At 40.8% G+C, this 14227-nt stretch overlaps 1 protein-coding gene across 4 annotated transcripts in view; it reads right to left on the reverse strand.

Annotated features, from left to right (window-relative positions):
* LRRC31 (leucine rich repeat containing 31) overlaps positions 1 to 10676 on the reverse strand; it is a 16515-nt gene extending 5839 nt beyond the window's left edge. For 3 of the 4 annotated variants that reach the window (XR_008432541.1, XR_008432542.1, XM_053951441.1), the window contains exons 1-9: positions 10413 to 10674; positions 9796 to 10050; positions 8752 to 8901; positions 8223 to 8390; positions 5602 to 5769; positions 4552 to 4719; positions 3635 to 3802; positions 2391 to 2558; positions 1067 to 1234 (exon numbers count right to left, since the gene is read on the reverse strand). Coding sequence is in view for 2 of the 4 variants with exons in the window: in XM_053951441.1 (XP_053807416.1) it covers positions 1067 to 1234; positions 2391 to 2558; positions 3635 to 3802; positions 4552 to 4719; positions 5602 to 5769; positions 8223 to 8390; positions 8752 to 8901; positions 9796 to 10050; positions 10413 to 10425 (1426 nt within the window). In the remaining 2 variants the exon portion in view is untranslated. Of the gene's footprint in view, positions 1 to 1066; positions 1235 to 2390; positions 2559 to 3634; positions 3803 to 4551; positions 4720 to 5601; positions 5770 to 8222; positions 8391 to 8751; positions 8902 to 9795; positions 10051 to 10412 lie in introns of all 4 variants that reach the window. The other variant, XM_053951442.1, reaches the window with a different exon arrangement.
* Between the last annotated feature and the right edge of the window lie 3551 nt (positions 10677 to 14227).

Below are 14227 nucleotides of genomic sequence, written 5' to 3' on the forward strand. Positions count from 1 at the left end.
CTCATTTCAGCAGTCAAACAGCAAGGTTTAATTCCTCAGCAACATAAAACCACTTGCTGCTGATCTCAGAAAGACAGTTTTATAACAGCTGAAGGAGTTTACAACACTTAAAGCACAGGCAGTTCAAAAGTAACAAAGTATTGAGTTAAAAGTGTGTGGCCACCTGAAAACCTTGGAGTCAGTTGGAAGGAGGTTACATCGAGTGCCAATTGTAAGAGTCAGACAGACTTTACAAGGAGATTTAGAAAGGGGAAAGCAAAACTTGGTGAGGCTGCATGACTGACTACAACAGCCACCTCTCACTGTGGGAGGGCCAAATGGAGCCTAAAGGGGTCCTTAACATATGCTTGGCAAAGGAGACACCCATCAGGGGTGATGGTTTTTCAAGTCAAAAGTATTTGGGCTTCACCTCACCAGATTTTACATTCCAGGGCCTTACAGTTGTCACACAGCTTTTGCCAATGTCAGACACTCAAACCCCTGAGTCAGGCCCACAGACTCAGAAGGATGAGTATAAAATTAGCAAGTTTTTAAAAGGATCCTAGAATTTATTTCTTGATCAGGTTCCCATTTTCCAGTATTTCTTAGCAGCTGCTGAGAGGTGGATGAAAACATTTCTGGTTTAATTGTCCCCCAGTAGTCTGACTCCAGAAACCCACCTAATGATTGGGAGCTGGTAGTATTCCTGGCTGTCAGCACAGACATTTTCTCTAAAGTACTGAGCCATAAAACAGCATCCAAGCAAAATAAAACTCCTCAGATGCAGCTTTAAATATTTGATATAAAAAACATTTTCTAAATTATGCTTTTTTTTTTTTATTAATAGATAAAAGTGCTTAAAGATTCTTTGCATTTTAGCCTTTTCAGCTTTTCCACTGGGCATGTCCAGGACACACAGAAAAATGAAAGCCCTTTGTGGGAAAAATACTCTCGTATTCTCCATGTTTTCATTTGATTTATGCAAAACCTCATTGATTTATGCTCAGCCCATGGAACAAGCCCCTTCTGAATTGTGGTCTAAATGCCCTAGTTCCTTTAGTGCTAGTAAATACCATGTTATACTTACTTAGAAGTGCCAAATCTTCAGCCACCAGGTTACAGCTGCTCAGTCTTAACACTTGAATCTCCGTTGCAAGCTTTAGTGCTCCCAAAAGCAGCTTTAGGTTCCCACCAACGCACTTATTCCAAGAAAGGTCTAATATCTCCAGTTCAGGAAGGTGAAGGGCAGCCTCAGCTGAAAAGATTAAGACCAGCAACTTCTGCTTACTAAGAGAAAACAACATGGCCTCAAACAGACACCTCACCTGCAATTCACCCGTAAGTAAGATCCTAACAGCCTGATTGCTTGTGCTTAGAATGAATTCTTTTATCCCAATGAAAGTCAGACAAAAAAAAAAAAAAAAAGGCTCTGGCTATAGATTCTATCAGGACTCTATGGAGAGGAGTTTTTGTCTTTCTGCTCACATTATTGCCTTGGCCTTGTTGCACTGAATTAATTTAATTTAACAGCTTGCTTTTAAACCATTTTATATCAATTTAAAGGCAGTGATTTTTTTTTTTTTTTTTTTGCTGTGAACTCACTCTTTAAGGTGAGATGCTCTGTATCTTTTGACAGCTCTGATTTCCACAGTGTCACTCTTACATAACTGTAGTGATATAAACATAATACTCTTTCTGCAAGGATCTCTGACCAGCTTAGCTTGCTACTGCTTCTGCTGGAGGCAGTCAAGTCTTACTCCAGGTTTAATGTCACGAGTAACAGTACGAAATACAAGTGCATAAGACACAGTAACTGAGAGATCCTGCATACTAAGATTTCATGTGACATATGGAACACCTATCAAAGGCCACAAATCCACAGAGATTTGCAATAAGAAGGCAAAAGAGGCTGAATTTACATCTCCTGTGTTAGACTGGACTTTTCTTCACAGCTGTGCAATATCATTTCCACCACTGCAGTCATTTCCTCCACTGCCCCATGCTGAACTCTACCCCAGAAAGTTTCTACTGAAATTTTCACTTGCAGCGAGGTAAAATACCCTCAGTCAAAATTTTACCTCACTGAGTGAAGTGTTACGTCCAGACTATGATTACAGCATAGTACAAAATCATGTTTTTGTTTTTTCCCCAAAATAAAGGAGTATATAAAAGCTCACTATCAGACAAAGGACTAAAAGAACTTCATCCCCTCAGGTGCAGTAGAGGAAGTCATACAATTCTCTTCCCTTGCAACCTGCTCCCACAAGGCATTGGTTTCATCAGAGGCTTTTTCACTCAGGACCTGAGGTATAATGTAACCATAATCCTTGGAGTTCAGCCAAAGGAGAAGGGAATGTTTTGTCCTACAGGAATGCACGGAGAATAGGCACACTTTAAAGAAACATTCCTACCTAGTGATGAAAGGGACTCTTCGCCTAAGCCACAATTGCTGACGGTCACAGATCTCAGCTTTGGTAAAAACCTGAGCCTGCCCAGAAGAGGATCTGATGAGAGTCCTACATTTTTATTCGAGGATAAATTCAGCTCTTGAAGATTGGAGAGTAAAGGTATCACCTGGGCTGCAAAAACATGAAATATTTATTAGACAGTCACTGATCCATAACAAATGTGTAGTTGTATATTTGCCTGACATAATTTCTTTTCTTTATAAATCAATCCAAAAGTCATGGCTAGCCAAGTTTTTACGCTCAAGTTCATGGTGAGAAATGTTTTAGACCATAAATAGCCTTGTCATTTTCAGTAAAACTGTTTCAGAAGTTAAGTATTCCGTACTATGTGGAAGGTTGTCACAACATGGCTTCCTGGAAATGTTCTGGGTGAAGTAGGGAATTTCCAAATGTTTTCATTGCTAACTGAAACTTCTTTGTCTTAATGTTATTATTCTCTATTATAAAATAAATTAAAAATAAATCATGATTGTTATTACTAATACTGAATATTTCCTAAAGCTTCATCATTGTATCTTCAAGTTATCTTCTTTGTCATGGGTAATAGGATGTGGGCAATATAGGCTTTGAGTCATGGGATTTGTTGTTGTTAAAAGTAAAAACAAAGTTATGATAACAGAGAGAGAAAAATAAACTGTCTCACAAATTGATTGGGAAATGCCTTTTTCTTCATAGTAGTGTTTATAGTTGCATCAATTCAACCTGGAGAAAGCACACAGCAGCATCAATGCAAGATCTCCTAAAATCATCCTCTTCTCGGTGTGCCGCTCACCAAGGGAGTTTTAGGCAGTTATATTTCCATGTTTCCATGCACATACCTACCATGGATCCATCCAACTTATACCACTGGGGGAACTGTCCCTGGATATTTGCTAAATTATTGATTATCAAAAAAAAAAGCAGTGTTTGGTGGCAGTTCCCACATTCCCATTGTGGATCTGAATCACCAGCAGATTCAGGTCCTTAGTTCCACATGGGATCAAACACTCTGAGATTTCCTTTTGTTCAGCAAAAAAAAACATTCCATATTGATCAAGAAAGTTCTTCCCCATACTGCATTTTCTGAGCTGCCTAATGAAAAAAGTACTGAGCTCAGCTCTTCTGCCAGCCAGAATCTTTTATGTCTTTGAGATATTTTCAGAAGACAAAACCGAGATCATTAATGAATTTCCTTAACATGTCCTTACACAAAACAGTCATGTCCTCTTCTGTGACACAGCACTGGTGAAGATCAAGGACTTCCAGATTTTTCAAGCTGGCCAAATGAGCTGTTGATGCTTTAAAGCTGCCACCAATCTCTCTGTTACATGAGATGTCTAATTTCCTTAGCTCTGTGAGGTGCTGTAAAGCAGTGTCTGAAATGCAAAAGGGAACACTCTGGTCACTGGCTGCCACAACAGCCCAGGTCAGGGCTTTGGCATCTATTTGCTTCAACGTCAAAGTTTGCACAAGGTATTGCAGGCAAAGCTCCTGGGCTAAGCTTCAGGGTATAATCAGAGCAGACATTCAGTAATGCAGCAAAGCCTCCCTCTCCATGCAGCTCCATTCTTCTCTGGGAGAGCAGGTGAAGGTGAGGCCAGCTCATCCCCCACATCCAGTCAGTCCTCAGCCTTTTGCAGAAATTACTGCTGCATGTGTTCATTAATGCCAGCTGTTTTGCCACATCCACTAGGGAGAGACACAGATAACAAGACCATTTCGTGTGGCTTCACTGGACACTTTAAATGGTAATGGTGAATTTGGATTTCCTTTGGAAAACAAGATTAGCTTGTTAAAAGTTGGCTGGCCTGTCTGTGCCATTGTCTATGTTCTGTCTGGGGAAAGAGGAAGCACATCCAGGGAGCCACAGCCCTGAGCTGTGTCTCAGATAAATGGTGTGGAGGGTGACTCTCCCCACTGACTTTCACAAGCTTGAGCTCAGGGGAGATAAATTCAGCTCTTGCTGAAAGGCCCTGTAGTCTTTTACCAATCCTCAAAGAGCAAATCATGATTGCCCATTAGTACTGCCAAACCATCAGCAAAATCCCACCTCATTGCCTTTCTTAAATGGTTTTCAGATGTACAATTTATTCAGAATGAAAGTTTTCTGAACATAAAGTCTAACCTAAGCTCTGGAGGCTGTCTTGCTTTAATCCACACATGTGCAAGTTTAACTCTTTCAAGCCTGGCACATTTTTCAGATCCTGAGCAATAACCTTCATGCTGCAGCCAATGTTTTTGTTGATAGAGATATCTAATACTTCGAGGTTTGGGATCACATTTAGAAGTTCAGCTGTGGAAAAAAAAAAAAGAAAAGAAAAGAAAACCAGAATTGGTAATTGTCTAGAATACATGCAGATGAACCCTAAAAAAATACAGCACTATGATAAACAGGAAGACGTGGCCAGGGTTTGCCTGTCAGTGTGGTTTGGACTTGCTAAGTTCCTGTTCTACCTAAACAACCCAGTAAAAGAAAGACTGGATAGGAATAATGAAAATCTGTGAAAAACATTTATTAAAATAAAAGTGAAAAATTACAGGGACTGTTAGTAAAATGCAGAGGAATAAAAAAGCAGAAATACAAACAGAAATAAATTTTTCTAATGAAAATATATAGGAATGTCTGTTACATATGGGGCTCCTCCTGCAGTGGAGATGAGAGCCATGGGGCTTCTCTTTACTGAGAAAACACCTTTTAAAACACAATGAGATAAAATGACCACACAGAATTAAGCTGTGAGAGGACAGAAGGGAAGGGTGGTCACTTGTTGCCAAATCTGCCTAAATTCCCAATCCTCAGACCTTCTTTCCAATCCCATGGCAAATTACATATTCAGCTGCTTAATTTTAAGTATAATTTTTAAGTTTAATTAGTATTGGAAATTCTGGCACACATTTTTTGCTGAAGGTATCAAAGGATCCAGAAACCCTGGACCACTGAGGCAGCCAGACTGTGGTTTAGGTCTTCTCAACTCTCCCTCATATGATTAGAGAGAACAACTTTCCTCTTTGGAAGGAAGTGCATTAAATCCCCACATCATAAATACTGTTGTAATGCAGAACTTGAAATAAATTAACTTTTCACTGATATTGAGCTCAATACAGCCATTATCTAAGTCAAATAAGTTCCATTTTTGTGAAGCCAGCCTCAGTCCAGCTCCATGGACACACATACCAAGGGATTCTCCATCCTTTGCCGTCAGGTTACAGTCCGTAATTTTCAGACACTTTAATTTGCATCCTTCCTGAAGTTTTTTTGTCAGCAGTGATAGTTTTCCACCTATGTTACTGTTCCATGATAAATCCAGTTCTTCAAGCTGATAAACAATTTCAAATGCCTCTCCTGCAACAGAAGTCTAGAATGATTCATTCTATGTATCAATTTCAGTGCAAACAAAAATGCAGGTTTGGAATATATTAAAGAGGCAGGTTAGCTACTTAATACTCAAATTACTTTATGATGAATGTCTTGCCAGGAAAATTGTTAAATAAATGAATTATTGCTTCTGCAGCAATGTTGTATAAAATCTCACATGGTCTAAGGAGCAACATAGATCACAAGTCATTGTCACAGTGCACACAAACCTGAAATTTATTCAGGTTTCCAAACCCTCATCAGGCTGTTTGGCCTGTGCTGGGACCAGAAAGTCCAGTCTACAGGGAAATCAATACAAGTGACAAGTCTAAATTTACTGGAGAGTTCTGCTCTGTTTTATTTGGCAAATTTCCAACATCCTCTGTACTGTGTACAAAGGTCATTTTGGAGGGAATGAAAGAATTCCTCTCACAGCTATTTCTGAAATGTGAAGTTTTCATTTCTGACAGGAATTTCTGACTCACTTCATAGGAAACCAAGATGAGCATTGTTTTGACTCAAACTAACTTTGCCATGATTTCAAGGCAGACAGAACTGACTTTTACTGCATTCAGAAAATTCAGCCTTTTCAAGGCTTGACACACCTGTCAATGTGAACTGTGTTAGTGCTCATTTGAAATACAAACATCCCAATGTAAAATCCAGCTTCCTAACTTCCTTTGTAGGGGAAGGAGGCAGAGCATATTTGCATAAACTCCTTCCCAAAAAGATCAAATAATCAGACCATATGCAAATGCAATTTCAAAGTGTCATACACAATTTTTTGATCTAAAGTCTAATAATTGAGAATTGTATTTTAACAGTAATAGCCTTTCATGTCTATGTGATTTTCATAATTAATTTTTCACAAAAGATTTATAATAGAAAAATAATTACTTCCGTAAGTGAATATCTGGGTTTGAGAGGAAAGGTCACATCTTAATTTTTATTTTTGCATTTATTTTAAATTATTGCCTCAGTGTTGAATACTGAGCAATGCTCTACAGTTGAGAAGTGCAGTATAGCCTGTTTCTGTTTGACAGGAGGACTATAGATTTCCAGACACATTTTCCTCCCAGAAGAGAAATAAAGGAATATAACTCCAGGAATTGTTTCCTATCACCTTTCACAGTCAAGCTCTGAGCAACCACATAGAATAGGTTGATATTATGGTTATATTTCAGACATTGATTTCTAAGCAGGATGTGCTGAGTCCACAAGAGGCCACATTTCTGCAGAGAGATGTGGACAAGGTCACACAGCCAGGGTTGGCCTAAAAACACAAGTTGTTTTCAAAATCACAGGCAAAATCAATGCAAACTGACTGTTGCTATTCCACGTGTCAAGGGCATCACATTTTGTCTGGAAATTCAACTTCTGTGATCAATTTTGTGTCTGTCCCAGCAGAAGCTAAACCAAACTGGGAAGGAAACAGCACTGAAGAACCTGGCAGAATGAATCAGTTGGAAAAATAACCAATAAAACTCAGAAGGGAAAAAAATCCCCAACAAACAAAAACCAAATCTATGAGAGAGGTTTGGAAAATAATGAAATAAATTTGAAAAAATAGTAGAAAATTAAATACAGATTTCACACTCATCAGAAACACAGCAGTTATTTTCACCAGCTTTTGTATAGATGCTTATTTCCTCCCCAGGAGATTGCATGACTCACTTTTGATCTACCACCATATATGTCATTTTATTTCTAAACCTTTCCTGGAAAAGGCTTGGATATGAATGACATAAAAACAGCCCAGCTTTATAACTCACACCCAGTTTAGAACTTTCAAAATAAGCAATAACTTTTATAATTTCTAATTGATTGTGTTTGCCCTTCTTTTAAATACAAACCACAGATCCACTCTAGAGTAAACTCCAGGCCCAGAGGTGACTCCATGCCAGAACCTGAGTGTGCAACACCACCTCAAAAACTTTTCCATCTCATGCTTTGCAGAAAGCAGGGTGCAGGCACCCCAAGCAAAGAAGCAAGCAGAGAAATAAGCTTCTCCCAGACTTAAAAAAACACCAATTAATAAAGCTCTGAGACAGCACTTCTGGTTTTGAGTTTTCTCCCAAAAGACCATTGGGGTTTTCATGATGAGCACACACCTCTCCTGCAGCTCCAAGACCTAAGCTGACCCTATTGTGATTGACTCTGCTTCTAGGCAAAAAAAGGAAATCCAAATTAAAAATATTCTTTCCTGCAAATAGGACTGGATTCTCTTCCCTTCTGAGTATGAAAGCTTCACAGCCTGAGGAATGAACGCTGCAGAGCTACCTAAAGGTGTAAGGTCACCCATAAGCCCAAGTTTCTACTGTTTCACAGCAGGAGTTTACTTTGCCCAGTGTGGAAGCAGCAGGAGTAGGATGTAGGAAAAGATGAGATGGATTGCATTAGCCCCAAGCTGTCTGGAAGTAAATGTAAATGAAATCCTGTACCTAAGGAGATGACATCCTCAGCTGTCAGCCTGCAGTTGTTAAGTCGGAGGACTTTTAACAGGTTCACATGATGAAGATGGGCAGTGAGAGCTTTCAAAGTCCCTCCAGCACAACCATTCCAGGACAGGCTGATCTCTTCCAGCTCTGGGAGAAATGGCAGTAAGGAAGCTGTAAGGAAAGAAAAGAAAAACCTTTTCTGTTTGCACACCCTGGATATCAATACATCTTAATATTGAGATGTTTTCTACAACCAATAGAGAATTATAAAGCCATGACAATTTGTGCCTCACTTTTCTTATCTGTATCTTAAGTGTAAGGACATTGATCTGCTTCACAGACCTGGATTTCTATGTTTATATCTATTATATAATTGATATAATTTATTAATTAATATCTCTCAGAGACTTGGGACCATTAGATGAAATGTTAATATGGCCTGTATAAAAGAAAGGGAAGGGAAAAGAGGAGAGGGAATAGTAGAACATGCAAATAAAAATTAAAGAAATACATGAATAAAATGTGCATTTACCTAGCTCTGTTATATCTGCTGCACTTAGTGCACAATTATTTAGATCCAGATTCTTGCTGCTGGGCTTCTTTCCCAGTTTCTCCATGAACTGGTTAAATCTCTGCTCACCAGATGGTGACTCTGCTTCAGAAGTGAGATGTGAAAGTCCATCTGAGCAACAAAGAAATAGAGCCCTGGTTACCTCTCTTAATAAACACAAGGTGTGAAATCTGACTGAGACTGACAGGTGAAGACTTTAGAAAATTAATTAAATCTGACAATAAAGCAGGCTCTATTTTTCATCAATGTGGACCAACAACCTGACTGATAAGATCACTATAGATCAAATCAGTACAAAGGTTTTGCTGCATTTTCATACAACATCTGTGTAAGGTAGTTCCTGCTTTTCTGGGCTTTGCAAAGCAAAAAAAAATACAGAAAATAGCAATCCACTCTCTGCTGTTAGTAGCTGCCCTCTTATCATTTCCACAAACTGACCCAGACCCGTTAGGACAAAGGACAGGGTTCTAAGCTTCAGCTTCCATCTCTTTTTGAAAAATAGTTCCATTTTCTCTGGAGTGGATGTAAAGAGTATCCTTGTGTGTGCAAAATAATATCCATGAGGGATTCCCATTCCCTTCCTCTGTCCCTGCCCAGTACCAAGTGATAGGAAACATCTGCTCCTGCTGTCTTCAGACTGCTTTAGCAGGACAGAGACCCATCTTAAATACAACAGGCCAAGCTACTGCTCAAAGCTTGGCTCTGAAACCAAACTGGTTCTGGAACTAATGAGCTGACTTCAGCACTGACTCTCACATTGCAGACCAAGAGAGAAGTCACCCAAAAGCTTTACCCTTGCTCAGCAATGTAGATCTAAGTCCTTGCTTAGCACCTATCAAATCAGAGGGACATCCTTGATAATGTCCCAATCAGAAGTAAATCCTGGCCAGAGGATAAACTGTAGGCAGCAATTACAGGATTTTGGCTAGCAAGAAAACAGCTGATTTTCTATGAAATTAAAATATATACACCTACACATGTGTTTCATTATTGTACCAGCATTACCTTCTACACAGAGATTTTGCTTTTCACTCTGATCATCAGCTCCATCATTTTTTATTTCTGTTTCTTCAATTTCCCTTCTGTCCTTTCCTTCAGATTTCCCAAAGTCAAAGCCTTTGAAGAACTGTTTGATGACTGAAGGCTGCTCTTTCCTTTTTTCAGGAGCACACTTCTTTCCTTGGAACTGTTTTATTACAAAGTCAAATGGGGAACTCTTTGGGTTGTCCTCTTCATGTCTATCCTGGCAGTTCTGGTCATCTTTCAAGGGATCAGCAGACAGAATTAGTGTGAATTAGAATTTGGTAATGTTTACTCTCGCTTACCTTTTTTCATAATGGCAGATGCACTGAGAATTTGCCTCCGTTGCCTCCATCCAACCATATATCATAGCCATGATACAAGTGTTCAAGAGCAGAGCACTTACAATCACAAAAAGCTGAGGCAATGTTTAAAAGCTGGCATTAATGTGCTGTCACAGCTGTATTCCTTAGAAATACAAAAATGGTACAAACCAATATACCTTGATGTACATGCACAGTTACTGAGCTGTAGAGAAATCCTGCTTTCCCTGGCTGTGATTTCCTGCTGTAGAGAGGCATTATTTTAAACAAAGAACATACCTGTCTTTTCCATGGCTACACCTGAGGTTCCCTTTCACACTTTTCAGTTTTTACAGCACTTTCAGGGTTTGTGGGATAGGTGAGCCATGACATGCAAACAAAACCTCACTCCTTTCCTTAATAGGAACTTTCCGTGCAGTTTTCTCTCACAGGTTTCTGTCTTCATCAGTTTGACAGCAGCAGCTCTGCACGAGTGGATTGTGGGTTCTTTCCTGATGTCTCTGTTCCTCTGTACTTTATCCCAAAGTCTGCCGTTCCTGGCGTTGAGAAGTCCATTTAAATGCTCCGATCATGTCCCAGCTTAGATCGCTCTCAAGGCAGAAATCAGGAAGTGGCAGCAAAATGTTCGCCGCTGCTCACACAGCACTGCATGCCCCTGAGACAGCTGCTGTTAGAAGAGGCTGAGTCACCGTACAGATCAGATTACAAGAGCACCTGAAGAAAAGCTCTTTGTTTTCCCACCCCTTTTGTCCATACTGGTCAGCAATAGTGCAGGAGGCACAGCTCGGTAAGAAAAAGGTAAGAAAAAGGGAGGACAGACACTCCTGATCATTTTAGGAGACACAGGAGGAGAAGTCACAATCATCTTCTGGGCAACCATGATACAACATTATAATGCAATCATTGGACACACCTTATGTGTACTTCAAACTCAGGTACACCTTTTTTTTGGTCTGTCTGTCCTAAAGTCTGATTTCCTCAATGGTGAACATCACAATTTCTGTTTGAGCCATACTCATAGCCATTTATGCTGAATCTCTTTAGCCTTGACAATCTTTTTCAGTCTATGAGGTCTTGCCTTTTGCAGGCTAAACCAGCCAAATCCTTCTCCTCTCATGTGGCAAACTCTCCATTTCCCTTATCATTTCCTGCTCACCTTTGTCTGCACCTGGTGCAATATAATTTATACGTCCTTAAATCCACTGTCTGTATACAGTCTGTATGCACTAAAGACATATGCAAACTGGAATGATTTTGGTGGGGAATGATAAAGCTGGTAAACAAAACCAACAATTCATTTGCAAGCAGCTGAGCAGACACCAGCCTGAGGAAGAGCTTGACTCAGGGTGAAACTAGACAAAGGATTCAGACAGGGTGGAATGAGGCACAGGGTGCTGCAGGGAGTCAACAGGGTAAGATGAGAAGAAAAAGTGAACATCAGGAAAATCCTCTTGCCCATGAGAGGTACCATGCTGGGAAACATTTACAGAAGCTAGAAATGCACAAAACCATTGTGATCAACCATCTTTCCCTGTAGAAAAGGAGGGCACACTTCCATTCCCAAACAGAAAGGATGTCCAAGTTAGCTTTAGAGTTTTCTGACACCAGGAGTGGCTGTCCTCTCTCTGTTTCTGAAATTAGCATCTCACTACAGAGCTGTATCCACATTAGGAAATTGTGCTAATTCACGTGTCCAGGCATCTCAGTTATGCACACAGTGGAAAATCCCAGCATTTCTGTTGGTGAAGAACTGAATTTGACAGTTCTTTGCTTGTGCTTAACAACAGAGTGACTGGGAATGAAGCAGAGACCAAGCAATCTGTATTTGTGAACATGTCCTGGGCTCTCCTGGCCCAAGACTTCTCAATGCCCACTGCAGTTCAGTGAGAACAAGGAATGGGAATATTTGATAATCTCTGTCCTGTGAAACTGGGGAAATCTTTAAGCATGTTGAGCACCAATTACAGTGGTTAGGCTGGGCTAACTCATATGCTCTGACATCAGTATTTCAGATGATGTGCTGTCAATTCAGAAGTTCTTTCACCACTTGAGTTGAGTTCTTTCACCACTGTTGAATGACAGTGACAATATTCCAGGGCACTCTGACAGCATCCCTGTAATCTGGTGAGAAGGGCAACACAGTGACCTGGTCTCCTCTTCCTAAAAAGCAAATCCTTACCTTTTTTTACATCAGCTATGAGAAAAGAGGTGCCAACAGGATTATCCCCCCAAAAAAAAGCGAGGTTGCTGCACTAGGCTGTAAACATGAGCAGCACTTTGCAATAGGCCCAGGCTGAGCTGTGCACGTGTGATATATCACGACAGCCAGGCCCAGCCATGCCCTGTTTGCTGCTCTCTCCATCTCCTCCCTGGCACACTTCTGAACAGGTGTCCTGCTCCTGCCTGTCAGAGCCCTGTGTCTGCTTCCTGCAGCATGTCATGGACAGCACAGGGCAGGCTTAGCTTTTGGAGTTTAAAAATAATAGACGCCTTCCCCTTTCTATCCAGTTAAATGGCCTGTGACCATCTGCCAAGTGCTCAGTGTCACACTTGTTTATATCTGCTCTTCTCTCTGTCTAGACCTGGGGCAAGGTTAGGAACAGAACCAATTTTGGAACAAAATAGTTTAAGTTGCATCCCACACAGCATCCATTGGGGAGAGATTAATGTGGATTTTTGTACTTTGCCTCATTGTGACTCCTTAATCCGGCATATATTCCAAAGAAATAATGCCATTAGAGGATTAGTGCCACAAGTTCATTTGAAAAAAAGGATTTGCAAACACTGAAATCCTATATTCTATGTGCTTAATCACTGAGTATCATTTTGGGGATTTCCTCTCCCTTTAGTAGTGTCTCTTTCAATGAAACCCAAGCAAATCAGCAATTCTGTTTTGGATGGCCCTTATTATCCACCAAAGGAAAACAAACCCCCAAGCATCTGGTTAAAATAATAGAGAGTCTAAACACACTGGACTAAACCCATCCTTGCTATCATACAATCACAGTTACATCAGGGAGGCACTCAGCCTTATATTTATATAGAATGCAATGATTTGGGATATTTTCTGTTAGAGATTTTTGATAATCTGAGTGCTGGAGCACTTAATAACACTGTGACCCTTGTTTGCTTCCATGGCAGTTCCCTTCCCCAGCTTTGCCTCTGCAGGATTTTCTTGCTTGGCCAGATTTGCTGGGGGAAGTTGTATGGAGCAAGGAATTGGTGGGGCTGGAAAAATGTTCATTGCCCCATGGTTGACTTTGGCAGTTCCAGGTGTCACAGTCTTGAGCTGTGCTGACTCAGAACACAAGTGCCAAGGGAGGGTAAGGGAAGAGTGGCCTGGTCCAGCACCAGGTTTGCTGCCCTCATCTTTCCCAGCCACATGCATCAAACCATGCTCTCCACAGCTCTCTCCATCCTCTCTCTGCTGCTCTGTCCCTCCATTCATCCTTTGACCCCTCATAGCAGAGGCAGGGGAATTCAGCCTTGCCCACACAGCTGGGAATCCCTCAGCTGGCACTGATGCTGTGCTGCTTGTGCCAAACATCTGTGTCACTCACTAATTTCATGTCAACTTTCTTTATAGCCAGGTGATCCACAGAGCTGCAGAGACTGGCTTTAGGGCCAGACAAAATCCTTCAGAAGAGACTGCACACACAATGGGCTGGAAGACCATTCCTCAGGGAGGACCTGAAGGGGCTGCACACTTGGCAGGACAAGGCCAGGTTCAAGGCCAGGTTGGACAGGGCTTGGAGCAACCTGGGACAGGGGAAGGTGTTCCTGCCCATGGCAGGGGTTTGGAACTGGATGAGCTTTAAAGGCCCTTTGAACCCAATTCATTCTGGGATTCTGTGATAATCTTGCAAGAGCTAGTGCTGGATGAACTGGTTGTGTGCAGAGCTGTGTGACAGCCCCTGTTGTCACTGATTTATTGTAGCTGTAAGAATTCCAACCTTTGCATATTCCAGCACAAGCAGCTAAACACAAACTGTAGAATTCTAAACCATATTCTTTTTTACAAAGCTGGAACTACATTACCTCCTATTAAATAGCAGTGACAATAAGTAGATTGAATATGCATTTTGAATTCCATA

This window comes from Vidua chalybeata, chromosome 10 (genome assembly GCF_026979565.1).
Source record: "Vidua chalybeata isolate OUT-0048 chromosome 10, bVidCha1 merged haplotype, whole genome shotgun sequence".
In the NCBI taxonomy this organism is placed as follows: domain Eukaryota; kingdom Metazoa; phylum Chordata; class Aves; order Passeriformes; family Viduidae; genus Vidua; species Vidua chalybeata.